This window comes from Pantherophis guttatus, chromosome 3 (assembly GCF_059756535.1).
Source record: "Pantherophis guttatus breed Tessera chromosome 3, ASM5975653v1, whole genome shotgun sequence".
In the NCBI taxonomy this organism is placed as follows: Eukaryota; Metazoa; Chordata; class Lepidosauria; order Squamata; family Colubridae; genus Pantherophis; species Pantherophis guttatus.
This window is the reverse complement of record NC_142065.1, coordinates 43,938,665-43,961,780: the sequence shown is the minus strand read 5'-3', so window position 1 is coordinate 43,961,780 and position 23,116 is coordinate 43,938,665. Positions and strand designations below refer to the sequence as shown.

At 34.7% G+C, this 23,116-nt stretch overlaps 1 protein-coding gene and 1 long non-coding RNA gene across 2 annotated transcripts in view; one reads left to right on the top strand and one right to left on the bottom strand.

The window, feature by feature from the left end:
• Positions 1 to 7,999, top strand: part of LOC148114563 (uncharacterized) — a 53,068-nt gene extending 45,069 nt beyond the window's left edge. The window contains exon 3 of the long non-coding RNA XR_015733034.1: positions 7,176 to 7,999. This is a non-coding gene — a long non-coding RNA (uncharacterized LOC148114563). The remainder of the gene's footprint in view (positions 1 to 7,175) is intronic.
• The window catches only part of CD34 (CD34 molecule), a 36,377-nt gene extending 22,261 nt beyond the window's left edge, over positions 1 to 14,116 (bottom strand). The window contains exon 1 of the mRNA XM_034414344.3: positions 13,721 to 14,116. Within this exon, the coding sequence (XP_034270235.1) occupies positions 13,721 to 13,799 (79 nt within the window). The 5' untranslated portion in view covers positions 13,800 to 14,116. The remainder of the gene's footprint in view (positions 1 to 13,720) is intronic.
• Between the last annotated feature and the right edge of the window lie 9,000 nt (positions 14,117 to 23,116).

Genomic DNA, 23,116 nt, shown 5'->3' with positions numbered 1-23,116 from the left:
TGACTTGAAGGGAACCAACTGAGAACCAAATCATGAAGACAGCTTTGAAGAATTTTGATAAATGGAAAATCAAACAGAAGAAAACAACCAACTATATCAAAGACTGAACAGATCTTATAGAGATGGAGCAGTGAGGACAGTTGGATGGGAAGTGGAACATTGAAAATACTTTTGGTAAGGGCCATTCAGAGGATGATAGTGGCAGAAACCAGATGGGAAAACTTTAAAGGTAGGATTGAACAAAAAATGCTGGTAGAATGAGAGATAAACTAGTTTAAGGAATTTATGATGCAGGACACAAAGGAAATTAGAGAAATAAAGAATAAGGATGTAACTGAATTAGCATTCACGTGCACGCACGCACATACATAACCCTCTTCATTTTTTTTGCAAGAAAGTTCTGTATTAGAATAGATGTTTCATATCACAATACATGCATTTGTATACAGATGTTTTTAATAGTTGATGCTGTTTCTGTTTGAATAATTGTTCTGAACTATTCACAGTAGTGCTGGATTGCAACTTTACAACCCTTTACTTTAAACTCTGCTGGCAGTAACTCATAGAAGCTGGAGTTTATCAACAGCTGGACAGCTATCTCTAACCTAATTCTTTGTAATTCTTTAAGCAATATTTAAGATAATATTTCCATTAATAATTCCAGTAATAAAACACTACCTTAAAATATTTATTCCTAATTATTTTGCCATTTTAGGTTAAATGCACTCAAGCTTTCAAAAACCTTTTTTAAAAATTACTTGATTCTAATAACAAATGCTACAATTTCAGACTTTCAAACTATTGTGGTTATATTTTTTCTTTAAAGGTCAATACAGACTTGAAACTCAGATAACAAGAGAACAAGCTTTAAATCTTTATTTTAATAATCCACATTCCACAACTTTGTTTGTTCTCTTTTGTGAAAATATTACAGATACCTAATGTAATTTATGAGCTACTATTATTGTTTCTGAAAGCAGACAATTTTTCCTGTGCTTCTTCCATGAGCCATAGTTCTCTAAGTACCTTTAAAATTGCTTGAAAGTATTTTAATCATGTTGTTTTTTCTACAGGTCAAAAGGCTAGAAGCAGAACAAGAAATCAATTATTTTCCAGGGTTTGGGCAAGGTGTATATTTATATCCATCAGCCTTATTAAAAGAACATTCTGTTGTGCAAAAGGATATGTTCCCATTGCCAAGAATTCTGGATTATCTTAAAATTAATCTAGAACAAATGTTTAGAGCCAAGTGCCTGAAACAGAGTAATTGATGTCTCATATAACATAGCTCAGGATGTGTGTATTAATGCTGCAAGTTCACCATAGTGTTGGCCAGACATTATTTTGTATTCACTGCATGAAAGGCTATTTGTATACACATTCCAGTTTGCAAAAGAACTAACATTCATGTACTTGTACCCAAATTGTAGATATGTGACAGTTGCATGCTCATTTGTATACACTTCACTGCTTGATTTACATTTAAACTGCTAAATTTATAGTAATTACAAATCTTATTAATATAACCTACTTGCATACTGGGGGAAAAAATCAGATTTATATTCTTCATTTGATTTAGTATTAAATTTATATGCTGCTTCTTGATGGCAACTTAAAACAAAATAGAAGCTCATGCATACTATAAAATATGCAAAGACCTAGCTCTCTGGAGAAGGTTCTAATACTGAGAAAGGTGGAAGGAAAGAAAAGAGGATGACCTCTTTAGTAGCAAGGTGGATGGACTTTTTTACAGTGGTGATGAACGCTTCGTTAGAAGACCTGAAAGACCAAGTTAGGGATAGATTGTCATGGCGAAAATCTATTTATATGGATGATAGGAGTAAAAAAAATGACCTAATGGCACATAATCATCACTTATGAAAAATAGAATGAAATACCTGTGTTTTTCCCATTGTTTTAATACTTTGTAATCATGATCCCTTTCTCACTCTTCAATAACAATGCTTGTTCTGTCTCTGTCACAAAGAGAAACTAGAAAGAAACCGATAAAATGAAACTTGCACCCTAGGGCAGATTCTGACTCCCCTCTCTGTTTGGTTGACCATACCTGAAGAGAAATAATGTGTTCAGGCATTCTCAAATCTGCATGGACCCACAGGATTTTCCTGTCCCTTATGATAAACAAGTACTGTAGGAATTACCTTGAAGACAGGATATCAGATTATCCATGTGGTGGATTGATCAGTTTAAATTTTTCTTCTTCCCACCCACTAGAAACCTGCGTTTTCAAGAGTGTGGAAATGAGTAATGATTAGATATGCTATAGAAATCAAAGGAATTGTTCTGTGAGGTTAAGGTTCCTAATGAATTTAAGTAGCTAAGTCCCCTAAATTTTGAATAGTAAACATTGTGATTAAATTTCATTTTAAACTGCTTTAAACATTCCTGACCCCTTCTCTGCTTTAATAAATGTGCTAAATTGGGAATGTATATAAATTTGATAATTTTTGTCTGCTTCCTGGGTATGCATGCTTGCTTGATTTTTAAGGCAAGAGAAGGAAAGTCTTGGAAAAGGGGACTTGTCTTTTTCTAGACGGGGAATCCTCCTGTGTTTAAATTGAGGCTTAGTAATGTAAATTAAACAAATGGTAGCAGTGCTTCAACCATGGAAGTGAAAATTCAGAACATTCTGACCCGTTCAGCATCATTGAGGTGATGCTGTCACACAAGAAGGAACAAGAGTGCATTACTTTGTGTTCAATATTACAATGAAATTGAGAGGTGTCATTAATGGCATGTTCACACATCTGTGAGGCACAAGTTGAAATGGAGGAAACAACACCAATATCTCAGTTCCTTTGATTGTTTAAAAAACAGCTGTGGGCCCTCTAGTTACATTAGGGCCATAGCACTTAAAAAGGGAGCTTATTCTCTTTATGTGCTCTGCTTACAGAATCAAATGTTTCCATTCTGCTTTGGGAAAATTTGGGGGATGAGGTGAAATTGGGTAAAGCCTCAACGGGAAAATTCTAAAGCTCTTCTGATGTATAGTGCTGTAATCTGACTCAGGTTCACTCACAGCTGCATTTGTCAAAAAGAGAGAGATCCAGCCATGGATCTCATACTATTTCATCTGGTTGCACCCTTTAAAATAATACAAGACATGGTGACTTGTTTAACAATGAATAAACTTACTCAAAAGAATAGTTGTCCTTTCTCAGAAGGCTTTCTTCCAGCAAAAATATTAGTTGAAAGGAGGATTTAATCCAAAAACCATTGCCATGTTTCTTTAGGAAACAATGACTTCATCTAGAGATAGTAAGGCTCTGAAAATGGACAGTTTGTCCCATGCAGTAAGCTACCATACTTTTGGCTCTAGATCAGCATAAAATCTGCATTAGGCATCTCACCTAGAGGAGATCAGTATCCTTTAGTTCTCATTGGAGTTATTTTTGCTAGTAAAATGCAGATGAAAGCCCTGGGTCAAATCTTATAGTTTGGGAACCCAAGAAAATAGGAATTTCACTACTGCATTTAACCCTTCCCAGGGGACATGGAAGGATAAACTTAAAAGATACACCCCCCCCCAAAAAAAATCATGATTCAAGAAGTGAATGCATAATAAAAATGCCATCATTTATTATGGTGTCAATGGTATGGTATAATGGACTTGACTCACAAGTCCACACAATGTTTAGGCTGAGACTTAAAATAGTATCATGGAAATTCTATGCTTATCTTAAATACAAAGTAAGTCTAAACTTAAATAATCAGAAAAACCAATATTTAAAATAGGTTTTGTTGGTAATTCAAGTGCAGATAAGTTTGCTTGAAGCACAAGACTAACTGCAGAGAAAACTGTCACTAGCAACTAAAACATTTACATCTAATGTAACAAAGAGCCAACATTTAATAGAAGTATAGTATCTCATCTATTTTTTCTTACATAGTAGGAAAAAATGTTTTCTGTTAAACGTGTCTATAGCAGGAGGAGAAAGAGGAGGAGGAGGATATTTATTGCAATAACCAATTCATAAAACACTTTATATAAAACTGATGTTGATTAATCAGTTAGGTAAACAGATCAATTAGACAAATTGCTGTATATCTTATACTGTATATAAGTTGACAAAATCTTGACAAAATGGAATCAGTTGAATCTGAAAGCAAAAGTTTTAAATAACACTGGTCAGAGTGACCAGGGTTAGCAGTTCACAGTGAATGTCAACATGAAAATGTACAGTATAATAAAACATGTTTGATGACGCCACATGGGTAAAGTCTGAATTTAATTGGAACACTTTTGTATCTCCCTTCCAAGACCACTAATGGAAGTGTGTTGAACCATACCAGGGTTAAAGCTAGTTTGAGAACTATAATTAAGTTAACTGGTGGTATATAATACTTCTTTAAACAAGGACATCAGGTCTATTTGAATATCATTGTCCTTGAGGTGGTGCTCTGATTGTCTTTGTTTGTTCAAGCTTACCTGTATATTTGAGTTAACAAAAAAAACCTAGAATTTACAGTTTTTAAAGTATCACCATGGCCCAAAAGGAATCACATTTATCAGAAAAGATCCGGGAGTTAGGCTAGAAAAAAGAAGAGTTATATCCAGTATATAAACATGTGTATTGAGGCACTGGATTCAGTCTTACTAATGCCAGTCTCATAATAATATGATCACATTTGAGACACAACATGGGACTTGAAATAAAATCCTGAGAAACATAGTCTATATTCTTTCTATCGGGATAAAAGAATTGTGGAGACTTATTTGAGCACCAAGCAATAATTCTGCTGAACTGAATTCACTAGAGTATATGATTTTCCCAAACTGGTTTTCCCAGTTGCAATGCATGGCTGTGAAAGTTGGACCATAAGAAAGGCTGAGTGCCAAAGAATTGAGGCCTTTGAACTATGGTGCTGGAGAAGACTCCTGCGAGTCTCTTGGACTGCAAGGCGGTCAACTGATCAGTCCTAGAGGAGATCAACCCTGACTGCTCTTTAAAAGGCCAGATCCTGAAGATGAAACTCAAATACTTTGGCCACCTAATGAGAAGGAAGGACTCACTGGAGAAGAGCCTAATGCTGGGAAAGATTGAGGGCAAAAGAAGAAGGGGACGACAGAGAATGAGGTGGCTGGATGGAGTCACTGAAGCAGTAGGCCTGAGGTTGGATGGACTCCAGAGGATGGTAGAGGACAGGAAGGCCTGGAGGAACATTGTCCATGGGTTTGCGATGGGTCGGACACAATTTCCCAACTAATAACAAGAGTATATGGTGTCCTTTTAGTTTAAAAGAATATTTGAAGAACTGTGGCAGATCTTTTTGAATTACATATCCCACATGTAGTTTATGTGTGATTGTGGCATGAAATACAGTGCTCAGATGCTTCAATGGTCTCTTCAATTATATGAATATTATTTCAGAGGAGATTGAGTGCAGCAATGCCTTTTCAATAGGGATGGGAGCAATTATACTGGGCCTCACATTTGGGTATAATTCAGTATTTCAAATGATGGATCAATATCTTTCAAGGCAGCAAAATGAATCAGTTAAAATATAACGCTAATGGTATTTTAGTACTTCAGAGCCCCACAAACACTTTGGTTTATATAAAGCTTCTATGGACAAAACAGTGGAGAACAATAGATTAACATGAGATGTAGCAAGTTCTCTCGCTGTATAATATGCTCAAATAAACAGTCTGTCCCTGTGCCTCCCACAGGAAAGCCCTGAATATAGATTACAGCAACCGCAATACAAGAATTTCCACACCTACAGCAGTCATAAACTCATGCCAAAAAAATCAGGTTTATTACTATTAGCAGCACCCAAGCTGTTGAACAAAATAAATGGGAACATTATGCCTACTCATCTAAAAGAATATCTACTCAAATTCCATTGACTCACTTCTAAGTGAAGAGCCTGAATCACTAAGTATAGATGGCAATAGATTAAATACCCTACAACCTTTATAGGTAGAGTGCGAAAAATAGTATTTTCTGTTATGGCACCAAGTTTATGAAAGTACATTCTGGGTAAGTCTATAATTATGCCACTTAAAATATAAAAATATATTAGAAATGTATCTAGATTTTGGGTCATATTCAGTCTCACCCGTCCATCACATTTCCCTAAAAAAACCAAATGACATCAAGAGAATGGACTTCAGGAAGTTAAGCCCCTGCTCTGATGTCAACCATTCTTCCAGAGGGGTTCCCCCCCCCAACTTTCCTGTGCAGTGCTCTCTCCCAGGAGATACTGTTTGGAGCAACTCCTTTGCCAACTCCTCGCTCATCTACTCTGTTTATGTTTCCGCTCCAGAGAAAACACATGAAAAATAGTTCTCTAGGGGATAGCATGAACTATCTGCTAACTCTTGAATGTTTGGTTCTTTGTAAGCCTTCTCAGATGGGTGATGTCATGGCAAGAACAAACCAGCTCTGTGGTCAAAATTCAACATAGTATGCATTATTCAAATATGCAGACATGTAGCAAAATGAAAAGTTAGAAAAACCTATATTGTACTGCAGATAATTCCTTAATGGCTTGAATTCCCTGGATCCTTGAAAAGAAAAAAGTTGAATTATTGTTTGAGAATCTGAATTACTCCATAAGATGAACTTAATTTAATTTAATATCAAATTTCTACAAAAAGAAATAAAGTGGTTAAGGCACTAGGCTAGAAACCAGGAAAATGAGTTCTGTTCCATTTTAAGCTTGAAGGCTGGCTGGATGACTTTGGGCAGTTTTCTTTCTCAGCCCAACCCACCTCAGAGGATTGTTGTTGTGAGGAAAATAAAAGTATCTTCATTAAGTATCTTCACCACCTTGAGTTAATTATAAAAATATAAAAGCAGTATAAAAATGCTTCCTGTAACCTTAACCATAACCCTAGTAAATGTGATTACTATAAACATTTTACCTTTAAAGATAACCTTATGAAGAGTAATTAAAGAGGGTGAAAAATATGTTAATCCTTCATCAATCTGTATGTCAAGAAGAATTTTTCTCTGCTTTCCTTAAAAGGAGCAAGAAAAGCCATAGGGGTTTTATAGTTATTGAAGAAAGGAAGAGGTTGTCAATTAAAGAGGAAGTCCAGGAAGTATGAGGCAAAATATTGTATTTACATTAAAGTCTCAACTTAGAAATCCTATTTTAGCATCAAAATCCTGGCTCTCATACAATTTTTTTTCCTTTTTATCTAGGGGCAGCCAATCTCTGCTCTGGCTACTGTAGAATTGCCTTACAAGCGACAAAAGACATCAAGCTTCACAAGTCATCTTCATTCTCAGAGTTTTCAACTTGATGCAGATTCTGCAATAATCAGAAACATTCTGTGTAATTCTGTCTGTTCCTCAACCACTCCACCAGGGTATCAGTTTCAAGAACAACATTCCTTTGCCTGGTTGAATTTGAATCTATGAATTTTGGGTTTGCTGCATCTAGTGCAAGGCTGTCAAACTCGTGTTGTCACATGATATATTGGAACTTTTCCCTCCCTTTGCTAAACCAGGCATGAGGGTGACCAGCGTGTGACGCATCTGGTCCACGGGCCGTGAGTTTGACAGACCTGATCTAGTGTATTGACCACTATATTTCAGTTTGGTTCTATCCTTTTGAATGTGGCTATAGAATCATCACACCTGCAGCATTTGTCTTGACCCTTTGCAACAGCTATTTACAATATAAAACTTTCCTCTAAGGAAGGAAAGAAACAAACCAGATGAACAATGACTACATCTGCCTTAACCTGCCATGGCATTTTGAACTACAACTGTTTTCCTCATACATAGCTTTGGAACTTGAAAATTTGCTTGCCCTTTTTTAGGTGAATGCTTCAAATCAGTCATCTGTATTACATGTAGAGGATGCTGGCTGTATTAAATGCAGAGGAAGCTGTGTGGGGCATTTGTCTTTTTTTCTGTTCTGCAAATGGAAAGCTTAACAGAATTTGATCAAACTGCATATGTTTGTTAGAGCTGCATTTTAAGAAAAATCAAATAAAGGAGAAAAATGATGAATTGCAAAATGACTCCTTTCTCTTTTTAAGAAGATCTATGTTTCCATTTCTTAGTGAATCATTTTATGACTGTAATAGATATATCTTTGATGAAATAATTACAAGCTGTTCATCTTCCTATGAATAGAGTGGAATAAGTATACACTGAGGTTTATTGCATTGTAAAAGCTGTTAAATGGAATAAATTGCATTGTAACTTTGCTTTTGCTTTGCATGTTCAAACCATGCGCAAGCTAGGCAATGACTCACACTCTTTAAGCAGAGTTGTAAATCCTCCTTGCCTCTATATGCTCACCATAAGTACAGCTTACTAACTGATGCAAAAATATAGTCTTGGGAAATAGAATTGGACCTAATAGAATATATGCATGTGGGAAATTATATATGCATGTTAGTATGCAGATGTGTACATGTGTGTCTGTAAGAAAGTCCCAAAACTCTGGAGTCAATTGTCAACTCTTGTTCTGGATAGGTTTTTGCTCAATGTCACTTGTCTACAACATACAAATCTTATATTATTTCAGTGTGAGATCTTCCATACTAGCAATTTATAATATCACTGAGTCCTAGCTGTAGCAATCTAAAACCTGTCATTATTAATAATGCATCACTGCAACAATGGCTGGATTTGCTGTAAAACTATTAGCATGGAAATTCTCAGTATGCATTTTCATGCCTTCTAGACAATGCCCTTGCAAAGTTTTAAAGCAATGTAAGAATGGCCTCTGTATCCTTTATGTTCTACAACTATATAGTTCTACAACTATATATCCTCTTATTTGATCAACTGATTTGTAGCTGAGAATTTTAATGATAGAATAGCTGAGATTGAAGGTAAATGTGAAACATAGAAGTTAGCACTTAACCTCAGACTGCCAAAATTAACATCACACTGCTATGTGGGTAAAAATGAGGTTCAGAATTTCATTTGTTGGAGGACATGGGAAATCAAATTGGAGAGGCCAAGATTTTTGTATTTGTGATTTATTCTGCCAATAATTGTAATGAGTACCACCTTTGGAGATTCTGAGCAACATTAGTCATGAATCTTTAGTTTTGCTCTTCTCCAGCCATGTGGCAGGAATTCAGAAGGGTGGAGTCCCCTTCCCTCTGGAAGTATCTGATAAAATTCTACCCATTCCCTCCTCCAGATGCTTTTTCCTTTTCCACATAGCCCTAGACAGGATATGGGTGTGGGCTTTATACTCACAAATGACACAAAGAAAAGACTGAGGAGAACACGAAAAGGAGAGAAGTTGACAACTTAAAATATTACAACACCTGATTAAGCCAACTCTTTGCTCATCTACTCTACTCAAATGCAATAGCTGAAGTACTTACAACATCAATGTTTTATTTTTTTAATGGATTGTATAGGATATGAATATGAGCTTTGTCATCTTTCAAACTTCAGGAACCAATTTTAAAAACCTCACACCACGGTTGATCATATAATATTAGGATATTATTGCTTAACATTCTATTTCAGTTCAGCTCAAGTAATTTGATTTTAAAATGTCATTAGGATTTGAATTAAACTAGATATAATCCCTATTATAACAGTCTACCCTTTTCCAAGTTTCCTACACCAATCCAGGTTGTATATATTGGAAACAAAATCAACATAAAAGTACTAAAATTAAATTTAGCATTGCTATAGTGTAATCTCTGGGGATTTCAGATTCAGATTATTCCCATTCTATTAGTCCTCCTGAAAACTTTTTGAAATATCTTTTTATTTCTAATTCATGTTAAGTATTATTTATGAGGCCCAAGATAATCTCATTAGAATATCACAACCCCCTTGTAAATAATCATGTTCAATAATATCATTTTCTAAATAATTTAATTAATAGTACTTGCTCTGAGTGCAATATTCTTATTCCAAAGAGCTCTCCCCAAACATTCCAATTGGCGCTATCAATTTGTATCATGAAGTTCACTTCAATCTTCAAAAACTGGTGTTTTTGTCTGTGATACTGTTATACAACACACTATGCTTACAATTTTATTTTTCTTTCTTTTTTTGTTACCATTATTACCATGCAATTTGTTTGTTATATTTTAACATTCTTATTGACTGCAATATTTGGCAAATGTATTAATTTCTACATAGTATTATACAGCATCATAGTTTGCAATAACAGCTTCAATTGCTTTTACAGTATATTCACTCTTGATGAAAAGGGAAGCTATGTACCCATATAGATATGATTCTCAGCAACACACTTCACCAGCGTGAAGTGATAATCTTATAGTTTTACAGCAGTAGTATTCTATATCTTTGTAGATACAAAGCTAAGTATCATTTGATGACTTGATAAAAAAGCAAAGAAGCAGGAGGAACAAATGATTAAATAAATCCCAAGACAGAAACATTTTAAAAATTATCCAGATTTTTCTGTTTGCTGTGGAAAACAAGGTAAAAGAAAAATATGCGATAATAAATCTGTCTTGTTAGATGACCAAAACAAGCAAATAAATAAAGAAAAAAATTTGATTACATATTTTTGATTTAAAAAATTGGAGAACAGTTCCCCAATGCCAAATGTAGAAGTGCACAATTCTCTTTTGTCCTTTAGATTTAACCCAGAAAATTGGCAGTTGACCATGGTCAAGACAGTTGAGTCTGAAAGCTGATAAGGGAAAGTTGAAATGAAACATTAAATGGGACTGTTGTACAAACAAATGTTTATCTTTTCAGCCACATGTAAATTAAATCATGTTTCCTATCTAAAGTTGCTTCAGCAGGTTGGGTCTCTTTAGCTCTTTAACTGTTTAACTTTTTAACTCTTCTTGATTATGGATTCTGTAAGATTATCAAAAGAAAATGTGTTCCTACATTCCAGGTGCTATCTGTTATTTGTACATCTGTGTATTTAAATCATTCAGGTTTTTCAGTATGAATAGACATTTCTTTAAAAAGGAAAAAGAAAGGATTGATTACAACCAAACGTTTCTGAGAAATTGGCCTCTGGATTTTTCATTTTGCTTAGAGATCTTTCTCTTCTGATTTTTCTTAAAAAATAAGGATCTTAAGCTTGTAGTAAACTCCAAGGAATAGTACCATGACAATTTAAATAAAGTCTCCTAGTCAATTATTTATTTTGCTATTTGCCACATTCATGGAATACATTGAAGAGATTTGGTTTACTCTTAACTCTAGTAAAGTACTGAATTTACATGTCATTTTGAGAGGGGGGGGAGATATATTAGTATTATAAAGATAGTAGGAAAGAATTCAAGAATCCACAAGTGCACAATAATATCCTTAAAATGACTGCCAAGTATAAACAAATTCGAAAACCAAAACTCCTCATGCATCTATGAAATCGTAAACAATCACCACCACTTTTTGGAAGACTTTTCTCTCTTGGACTCAAATCAACGCTCAGTTACATACAGCCAATGGCCTTGGATACATTTTCCAAGATGCATCCCAATTTTTTAATAGAACATGAATAAAAATTATGAGACGGATTGAAATATACATCCATATAGTCATTTTCCTGCATATTGGCTACATATTTGCAAATCCAATTCCATATTTATCTAATTTCTGGTTAAGGGCCTCTCTATGGATTGAAACCTGTACTTAAACAACTGGGGAATTTGTCTTCCAGTAATATGAGAACTTTCAAAAATGCTAATAAAGTACTTGAAGATACTGCTTAGAATAAAGAAATAGAAATACACACACATAGAGAGACCATGATTACCGTGATTATCTGAGAGTTAATTATGAGGCAGTTTTTATATGTGATACTAAAAAAGGATTCAAGCTATTATTTGAATGTCACCTTCAGATTTCCCATTCTTTGCAGGCATGATCAGGTTTTTACAATTGCAAATCAGGGCACAAAGTTGGGTGGCTCAAAATAATACGATCTACTTGTTCCAAGGTTATTTACAGACCAGATAGTGTCCTCATTGCCCCCAATATGTTATGAATATTGACTAAGAGGCTGATTATCTGTGTCCACTAAAATAGCAATGCACAGCTGGGTTTTTTAATAAAGAATTTCGTTTACACAATATGTCTACTACTGCAGGATGAGTTTGTAAATTCTTTATATGACAGATAACATTGTTTTACCAATATAGAATGCATTCTATTCTATCTAATAATAGGCATTTGTCTCCAGAAACACTGTGGATGGTTATTAGGGAATGTGGACAATGTGCAGGTTCCCAGCAGGTGTCTAATATATATTTCTGGGCATTTGGAGAATCAAACAGAATCAAACATGTCAACTGAGAGCAATTGAGGATCCTTTGGGGTGTGCTTCAAAGCACAATGGATATAAAACATTCAGAAAAGAACCATATACCATCTGCAGCTACAACAGCTACACCATGTAGCATCTAATGATATGCTAAAGGAAAAATAGAATAAGTTGGCTACTTTTCTTTTTGGACAGAACATTTTAGTTGGACTATGGTCCAATCAGTTGTGGGCCATTTTCTCCTAAATAAGAGCAATGTAGTTATCATCATGACAACATCTTCACTTACAGATGAGCTTTATTAACTACAGAAACAAACTGGAGAAAAGGCAATACAATGGCACATTGTTAACTTCCCATTGCTCAGAATGGAAGGACTTTTTGAATGGCAAAATATCCTCACACATGGTCTATAAATTGTAAAATGCAGTATCAACTGGTGAATATATTCATCTGATAAATTCTGCTTTACTGTTTGCTACTGTTAGTATTGTATTAGTATTGGTTTGGATTGTATTAATGAATGTTTTTCACTAAAGGTATTTATTTGAAGAGTCTGGATATTGCAGTACTTGACATGTTCAAATAAAAAAAAACATTTTCTAGTCACATTGTGGACATAAAGCCAGCTAAGTGACCTTAGGTCACTCATTCACTCTTAGCCTTAGGAAGAAGGCAATGGCAAACCACTTCTGAAAAAACCTTGCCGATAAAACTTCAGGGACTTGTCCAGGTGGTCATTAGGATGAACACTGACTGGAAGCCTTGCATACATGTACGTGTTCATGAACACACAAACAGGCATGTGCACGCACGCAAACACACATCAAATATATTTTATCCTGCTGCATTTTAAGCATTTACAGAAAGATAATGCATTTGCAGTGGAACTGATAACTGTTTTTGAAACTAAACATTGGACAGTAGGGACTGGGGAGAAGGATACATTTTAAAGAGCAAGCTTTAATAAATAAGACTAATTACAAACTGAATCTACCCTTCTAAGATATTAAAACAATAAACTATATAGCATAGACATTTGAGGATTACAAGCATAGAACTTTTTTTTTTTTTTTTAAAAGAACAACTTAACAGTTTTTTGGCTTATACTGTAGTTATGTACTCTGGGTTAAGAATGAATGATAAAAATACATGCTAGTGTAACTAAGCATTCTTAATGATTTGTGGAAAAGATCATAGCATTCCAAAGCAATGAATAAATACCTGCATCTATTATCTGTATGCTTCTGTACAGCATTTCCTCACAAAGGGAGACTACATATCTGTACCCATTTCTGTCTATAAATCACCAAATTGGAAGAATTCGATTCCATACTGCGTTCTTTTACTACTTTTATCTGCCCTTTGAACCTCATTACATTACATTAAAAGTACACACTTCTATTCATATTTCATAAACGATGGCATACAGACTCATAAATTCCACTCTTTCACTTTTGTGCATAAGAAGTTCATAGGTTGTATCTTCTTTTCAAATACTCACCCAACAGGCACAAAACATAGAAGGTTGCCCAGAGGAGTTGCCTTTCCTTCATGATCTTAAAACTCCACACTAGCATCATTCCCGGTACAGTGCTTAGGACTAACAACTGAATGACTCTTAGAGCTCCCCTCAGATTTAGTTTCTCTGCCGTGTTCTGGAGGCTTCAGTGTTTCTTCCTATTAACTAAAGCTTTTTGAGGTCAGTTCATTGTGGGATAGGATTCTCTCCTAAAAGATGTGCTTGTGGCTCAAGATTGTGAGGTGGAGTTTTCTGAAGTCTGATCTCATAGCTTTATATAGTTCAGAAGAGTCTGTCAACATCATTGTTAAACTTCCCCTCACCCGACAATAGCACATCAGTTAACACTTTCCTGGAAACTCTTTGCTTTTATTATGGACAGAACATAAGCTTTAAATATGTATATATATATGAGAACAAGCATTCTGGGTACTTTAACATGAGCAGTGCTGGAGAATTTTAAAACCACATTTCTTCTATAAAAATAATTTTGATTAGCTGCAAAATTTAAACAAAAAGAAACCAAGAACTAACTGCTGAAAGGCACTTTTAAAGTAAGATTTTTTTTCCCCACGTAGAAGAAAGCAAACAGAATGAATGATTTAAAATTAATTAGCTTCAAGCCAACCCAGGAGAGAACTTTAGATAGTGGCATACTGAAATTGAAGGACTTGAGAACAAAATGTTATAAAGCCAGTGGAGGGAGCCTTACTGGGCAGCTAGCAGTTTCTTCTTGAACAGAAGATTCTTAAGAATCTTCATAACCTTTATTAAATGTGGGAAAGGGCACTTAAACATTTGGCTAGCTATTTTCTAAAAGCCTCTGGCATAGTAATTTGTATGCAGTTTTTTTAGGAAGTTTCTTAATACTATGCACATAGTATATTTAGATAATGATTACATTTTTACTGGACTATCGACATGCATTGATCTAGGAAGTGTGCTATCACTTGGGCACTAAAGTCCTGTATTATCTATTGCAAGGGCAGACAATCATCTTAATGTGAAGCTCACATTTAGAATTTCCACATCATATTGACAGTCTCACAAAACTATTATCTTGGGGAGTCTCGCACATTTTTAAAATTTTGTCATGGCGGACAAGAGCAGTCACAAAACAAAATAGCAGTCTTTTATCAGACATTCCCTATCATCTTCTATAGTTCCTCAGGATAGAATCCTCCCAGCTACCACATTTTTTAAACATATATTTCATACCCATATTCCTACTGCTACAGGATTTCATCAGTGATCTGATATGTATTTTTGAGCATCATACAGTGAAATTAATATAGTAGTGGAGCGAAATGGGAACAGACCAATCTGCATAGGAAGGCTGGGCTACTTAGCCATAATAGTTACTATCTCTGCTTTTTTCTATTTATTGAGAGTCACATTAAGGAATCACTGTTTTGATACTATTCCCATTGAATGTCAGATCAGGCTCCAATACACCCACAGAAAAAAGCCATCTTATAATAGACCAACTCATTGGTGGAATTCAATTTTTTTTACTACCAGTTCTGTGGGCATGGTTTGGTGGGCATGGTGTGGCTTGGTGGGCATGGCAAGGGAAGGATACTACAAACTTTCCATTCCTACCCCACTCCAGGGGAAGGATACTGCAAAATCCCCATCCCCCCCCACTCCTGGGGGAAGGATATTGCAAAATCTCCATTCCCACCCCACTCTGAGGCCAGCCAGAGGTGGTATTTGTCGGTTCTCTGAACTACTCAAAATTTCCACTACTGGTTCTCCAGAACCTGTCAGAACCTGCTGAATTTCACCCCTGGACCAACTGGTTGTCTGATGGATGACCTCCCTCAAAAGAGAATGTGCAACCTCTTTTTCAGTGGGTTTTGATACCACAGCTGGGGTGAAATCCAGCAGGTTCTGACAGGTTCTGGAGAACTGGTAGTGGAAATTTTGAGCAGTTCAGAGAACTGGCAAATATCACCTTTGGCTGGCCTCAGAGTGAGGTGGGGATGGAGATTTTGCAATATCCTTCCCCTGCCACGCCCACAAAGCCACACCCACAAAGCCATGCCCACCAAGCCACACTATATGCACCAAGCCATGACCACAGAACCGGTAGTAAAAAAAATTGGATTTCACCACTGTACCACAATAATGCCCAGTTATGCTTTTCTTTTCCTGCAAGTCAGAATTACACATTTTAAAAGCAAGATTAATCTGAGTTTTGGACAGTACAGAGTTTTCTCTGTACTGAATGCCGGGTCTAGATAGGATTCCATTATTTCTTGAAGAACTGAGACCCAGTCTGGGAAGGGGAGAGGGTCACAATAAATATATTTTTATACTTCTGTCCATTTAATTTCGTTCTAAGAGTAAACTGGGCCAACCACAGATGAGATTTACAACACAGTTGTTTTCAATCTTCATTTACTAAAATAAGCAGTTTTATGTTCCTTGAATTCTTTTATGTATTCACCCAAACACATGTTCAAAATATACAGTGCACTCCTTTTTCTCCTTGCTTTTAAACTCCAATTGAGCAGTAAATACCTAAGCAGTGACTATAACAAAATGCATGTTTTCTGAGTTCATCTCGACTCCGGAAAGCTTTGAAAATGAAAATTTAGGTACTATACTTATGATAAAATGGCTTATTTTTCAGTGTTCAAAATTGTAATGATCAGCTGCACACACCTTCCTTATGTTGAGAACATCTTTTACAAAAATAAAATTCTTTTACCAATCATTTATATTTGAAATATGTACTTCCTTATTTCAGATATAGAGATGGGGAAAGAATTTGGAGGTATTTCTCTTCCTTCTTAATGGAAGTTCAACATAGAAGTAACATTTTGAAACATTTTAAAAGTAATTTTGCATACACAATCTTTCTGTTTTATGTTGATAAAAATTGAATGGTCCAATTCTGCTGAACCTTTTGTTAAATTTCAACTTCAGAGGCCCCGTAAGTTAAAGGAACAGCTCATAATTTCCAGCAACAGGATTGGACCGGTCACCTATACACACCTGCTATATGTGCCCTTGCTGGTTTCTTTTTCCATAGCCATGACCCCTGCAGGTAAATGTGACCTGGTACAGCTTTAGAACAAGTCTAGGGCAGTTCATTGCTAGACAAGATTCAGGCTAAGAGGCCAGCTGTGGGCCAGCCAAACTGGAGGAGAAGGATAAGCCAAGACAAGAACTAGTTGTTGCTATTGGAACCTGTGGCTTGATCTAATTCAGATAACACCCCTGGATAAAAGCCATTCAACTAGGCAAAAGTCACTGGATTTAAAAGGTAGATAAATTTAAAAGATCAAAGCTGGAATGTCCCTGTAGAAATGGCTAAGGAGGGTCATTGCTCATTCATTTTCTACTGAAAAAAAAAAAGTTTGACATGCTGACATGTTGAGAGCACCTCCAGTGTTAATACCTTGCAAGGCGATGAAATGCAATGCAATGACAAGTTAATGGTGAACTTTTTATGGAAGGAAGAAATAGCTAGGGTTTTTCTTTTAAAGCTGTGGATACCATATGTAAAGATGCTTTTGATTTTCCGGACTTTAAAACATGTTTGACATGAAAAAGACATTGATTTCTCTGCAAGCTTTATTGGAGAATATTACTTGGTGCTATAAAGTTCTGTCAAATTTTTCATTCTTCTATAGCAGGAAATGAAGAATGTTAGGCACACTGGGTTCTATTGGATAGAAAATTAAATTTGACTCCAGCTATCATGAAAAATTAATGCTCTGGAGTAATCCTATTTAAAATGGTTGAAAAACTTTTCTTTTAAAATCTAGGTAGAAAATAAGATTAATGCTTTCAATCAAGTAATGTGTAATGAAATCTTTACAATGTTGGAAGGATTATAAAAGGAATACTGTATAACATGCATAAAACATAAAACAAAAAGAGCCCTGGTGGCGCAGTAGACTCAAAGCACTGTTATTATCATCAGCTGCCTGCAATTACTGCAAGTTCGAATCTCACCAGGCTCAAGCCTTCCATCCTTTCTAAGGTAGGTAAAATGAGGACCCGGATTGTGGGGGCAATAAGCTGACTTTGTATAAATATACAAAAGTATGAAGGCTATTGCTTAACGCATTGTAAGCCGCCCTGAGTCTCCGGAGAAGGGCAGCATATAAATCAAATTTAAAAAAAAAACAAAAACAAACCAATCAAAATATAATTTATGTATCTCTTAGTTTTATTGTTTGGCTCTGATATTCTCTTGGCTTCCAACATTTCTTAAGCATTCTCTATGAAAATGCCTTTTCGAGGACCAAACCAACATTGTTCTGCAAAAATTAAAACTCTACATCAAGAAATGTAGACAAGAAACATACATGAGATATGGAATAGTGAGTTGGAATATCTTATGTTGCAAATCAATGCCATCAGGTGTTTTTTTTTTTTTTTTTTAGAAAAGTATGTTTTACATGATTTCAAAATTAATTTCATACAGGAAAAAAATATTGTACTGGATTCAAAATGTTGGTTCATTAATTAATTAATTAATTTTAATTTATCAACTTTCAGCTTTTGAAGTAGATTAGTTGTGAGGCAAAATTAGACACTACAATTTCCCATTGCATGAGTTTAATTCAGTAATAAAATTTGAATAGTAATGATGTTTATATACAAATATATAATTAATTTTTTATAATGAAGAACATGATGAAATTTTGAAATCTTAGATACTTTTTAAAAAAATAATTATTTTTTTTGTTTCATTCTTTCCCCACACCCACTTTTAGTTAATATTGCTTACAGAAATTTCTTTATACAGTCATAGTTTGTTTGTTTATTTATTTATTTATTTATTTATTTATTTATTTATTTATTTATTTATTTATTTATTTATTTAATTTGTACCGCCCTTCTCCCAGAGGGGACTCAGGGCAGTGAACAGCCAAAATTAAAAAACATACAAATACAAAAGTTAAGATAATTAAAAAGAATTAAATCATTAGCTTCCCAATTTAAAACCCATAAAAATATATGATTCATAAAATATATGATTGTTCTTATGTGTTATCAGCTGTAGAGCTGGCTTTTCATCAGAATAGAAGAGTAACTGCCTATTTACTACCCACTGCCTATGGGTTACTTCCACACATCTATAACAATTGATAGGATTGAAACATATATCCTTCCAAGAAATATTATCTTATGTGATAATATTTTTTGAGAAACATGTATAACCCAGAACTAATATCAATAGATTTGCATACTAAGACGTTCTGTTGAAGCTTTAATAATGTAACATGTTCACAATTGAGCTGAAAATATTTTTTCAAATGCCATCATAGTATGTAAGCCAAATATTTTTGATATTTTTCCAATGATTCATTAATGATTTTTATTTTATATATACTTATATTTTTAACATCCTGCCTTTTTACTGGATGACATCACAGAGTAATAAAAATTCCCAATAACAAGCTCATTCTCTGCTCAGATCCTAATACTATGCCAGCTGGAAAATTCTGATCTCATTCGTTATATCAAACTGAGGCAAAGGGAAAACTTGCCACAATAACCAATTGACTCTGTTGCAATGGAATTAAAAAAATACTATCGTGTTTCAAATTACTATCTAACCAAAGACATCCAATTCATAAAGAATGTAATTCCAGACAAAGTATACAGAACAAAGTCATCTGATAAAGTTCTTGTGAAAGAAATGTCACATCCTATTCCAGCTTTTTATCAGGTTATGCTGTGGTGCATATTTGAGGGTCCTGAATGTACATGTGAGCTGAGGATTAGTCAGTTCCTGGGAAGAAAGGAATGTATATACATATTGGCTGCTTCAGTTGAAAAGAATAGGAATTCTGGTTATCGGAAGACAGCAGCCTCAGAGGAATGAAGAAACTAACCCAGAATTTAATAAAGCAAAATATTTGTTAATGTCTGAACCAACAGTTCTAGCAAACATCAATTCAGAATCTGAAATCAAGGCTTGTAATTGATGATCCACTAGTCCTTTGTTAAAGAACAAGAAGGAATATTTTGTTTTCCTCTTTGATTTCTGATTAACTTAATCTCTTGCACAAGGTAGAGGACACAAATAGGAATTGTTTGACTTTAGGCATGCTCTTAAACAATCAGTTATTAGCCTAAGCTATTTCCCTGTTATATCCTGACATAGCCAATAATTTAAATAAAGCTTAAAGTTTACAAATATAAAGTTTATTTTTATATTTACTTATTGAATTTCTAGGCCACTAGAAACGTCTTCTTCTTTACATAAATGCATTATGACCAAATAAGACTTAGATATAAATAACATTGATATCTATTGAATGCATTTTTTAGGATGGATATATAAGAACAGTGTCAATAAATTACTAAATTGAAAGAAACCATACTACGTCCTGTAGTCTATGTCTCCATGTATTAGTATGTTGATACTATATAAATATACTGATTAATTGTGGCTAATTAGTGACTCCTTTCTTAATGATCTACAATGGAGTCAAAAACAATATATACAAAGATGCAAATTAACTGATGCAGTATGTTGAAAATAACTTTATGCAGAAGGACAAAGTGCCCTGACATAAATATTTAAATATATTGCTTGCCTCAATTTTGCAATCTAAATGGGAGAAAAAACTATAAATTTTGTTTCAGATGTTGTTGTGGCATTATATCATTCAGAATATTTAAGGCTTACCATCATCATTAGTGCTTTCAATGAGTTGTCTTTTTGCTGTTTTGCACCATAATTCAAATGCCTCAACTTTTATTTTTTTAAATATGAATTACATTTGGGAAAAATCATAGCATTGGCAATATAGATTGTCAGTGTGATGTCTCTGCACATTTTGTCTAGATGCTTCATTGTCTTTTTCTCAAATTGCAGATATTTCATGTTTCATGGTCACCGACCACAAGCCTATGAATTTTTGAGCCTACAAAGATAAAATACAGCTACTTCAACTTCTTCATCACCTCATTCCATTTTGGCATTGTCTTTTTGTTTCATGTTAATACTGATGCCACACAGATTTCTGCAGTCCCAACTTTCTCCTTTGTTAAGAAATTCCTTCAGTCTTTCTCACTCCCTGCCATCAAAATGATAGCATATCTGAAATTACTGGTGTTTTTCTGATCAATTTTATTTCTAATTTCTGTTTATTTTGGTTCAGCATTGCTCATGATATATTCTTCATATAGTAAGAATACATGTAAATAAAGGGATGGTACACAATGTTGCTTCACTAATCCTCAATTTCGGACTATTTAATTGCATCTTATCCAACTCTAACAGTTGCTCCCTATTCATCATGTTACTAGGCAAATGAGGTGGCCTGATATCCCCATGTTTTTAAAAGGCTATGCAAAGTTTGTTGTAGGCTACATAGTAAAAAGCCTTAGTATAATCAATAAAGCAGAAACAGATGTCTTTTTGGAACTCCCTTGGCTTTTCCATTATCCACTGGATGTTAGTACTGTGACCTCAAGTGCCTTTGCCTCTTCTGAATCCAACTTGCACATCTGGCGATACTTCTTCTATGTATTGTTGAAGTCTGAATTGCAAAAACTATTACCTTCCATCTCCTATATGATGACACATGTCAGCTTTGCATTTCAGAATATATTTGTACATATAGAAAATATATTTTTAAATATATTAAAAATTAAGAAGATATTTAGTCTGAATGATATAGGAAATAGAATGTAGAAGTTTATTTGTGAGAGAATCACCATGTAGGATAAACTTCACAAAGCAGTCTGAGTTACACATTCCATGTTACTGATCTGTTTGTTTAAATAAACACCCCAGCATGTTGTACATGCTCAATTAAAACAAATTACACAAGTTCAGTTGAGGATAAATTTTATAATTCAATTTCAGCAAAACTGATATTCCTTGGAATATATCACATAATGAAAACACTCCAGCATCAACAGCATCTGCAGTGCTGGGGGAGTGGAGTGCCAAAAAACTCAAGATGCATTGCATATAAAAAAAAGTGCACAATTATGGCCTCTCCCTTGACTTTTTTAGGACTACCCCTCCCCCCAGATGTCCCTAAACAATATACTGTACCTGAGCATTCACAGTAGTCATTTCTTTGAGAACTGAGTAAGTACAGCTTCTTTCCATATATTCAGAATCAGACTCTTTCGAGAAGTTGAACACTATATGACTGATATGGAATGTATCCTTCTAACTAGATTTTTCTCTATAATTTCTCAGATTATACAGATAAATTTATGCCAATATAGGGAAGGAAAGATCTTTTTTTTTTTTTTATTTGATTTATATGCCGCCCTTCTCCGGAGACTCAGGGCGGCTTACAATGCGTTAAGCAATAGCCTTCATACTTTTGTATATTTTATACAAAGTCAGCTTATTGCCCCCACAAACTGGGTCCTCATTTAACCTACCTTAGAAAGGATGGAAGGCTGAGTCAACCTTAAGCCTGGTGAGACAATTGACAGCTACTTTATTGATACTATTAATTAAATAAATGTCAAATATAACATTGTTGCATCTGAAAGAACATCTGGTTTGGTAACTTCCATGAAATACAGCTGCTATAACTGTCTGCATCAATATTCGCCAATGTAAAACCATGTGCTGCATGTCTTGAAACTCACAGTAAAAGCTCATTATGCAATTTTTGGCCTAAGTATTTTATAGTTTTCCTGTTTTTGTACTGGTGAAAATGAAAGGGAGGGGAGCTCAAGTAGGACCATTAGCATTCTCTTTCCCACAGTTCTTTAGCATTTCTGACAAACACTATTGATCTTTGGAACATCCCTGTAGCAGGATTTGCCTTCTACATTATCAATTGATTTCAATTTCTCCATATACAATCAAACCAGCTACTGGCCTATTAATTCAAATGAGTTTATTAATAAAACAGTACAGTTTAGGAGTCAGCCAGCATGATCCAATCTTTTAAACACTGAAAGCCATTTTGGTGTTAATCCATGTGTTCTTCCTGTTTAGCTTTGCAAAGTGCCTAGGACAATAAAAACATTATCTTGCGATTAGTAATTTGGACTACATGCATTCCTTTTTTTATTATTATTATAGTTCAGTACAATTCTCAGGCAGAGTTCTATAAGAAAAATAAAAATGGGTTTATATAGCTGTAAAACTTTCTAGACAAAAAGATCACCTCATTTTAAAGAAAAAGAACATTTTGTCCAATTGAAGGTCTAGTTACAGAATCTGAAAAAGGGTAAGGCTATAAAATTTGGCCTGCAAAATCCTGGATGACTATTAGACTAGCAGAGTTCAATTTTTGCTATTAAGATCTGATAGCCTAAGAAAAAATCTCAGGAAAATGACCACACATGTGGCTTTTCCTGTGCTTAGGAGAAGTGAAGAATAATAACGACTGAAAACAGGCTGGCTTTAAGATAGTACATGGC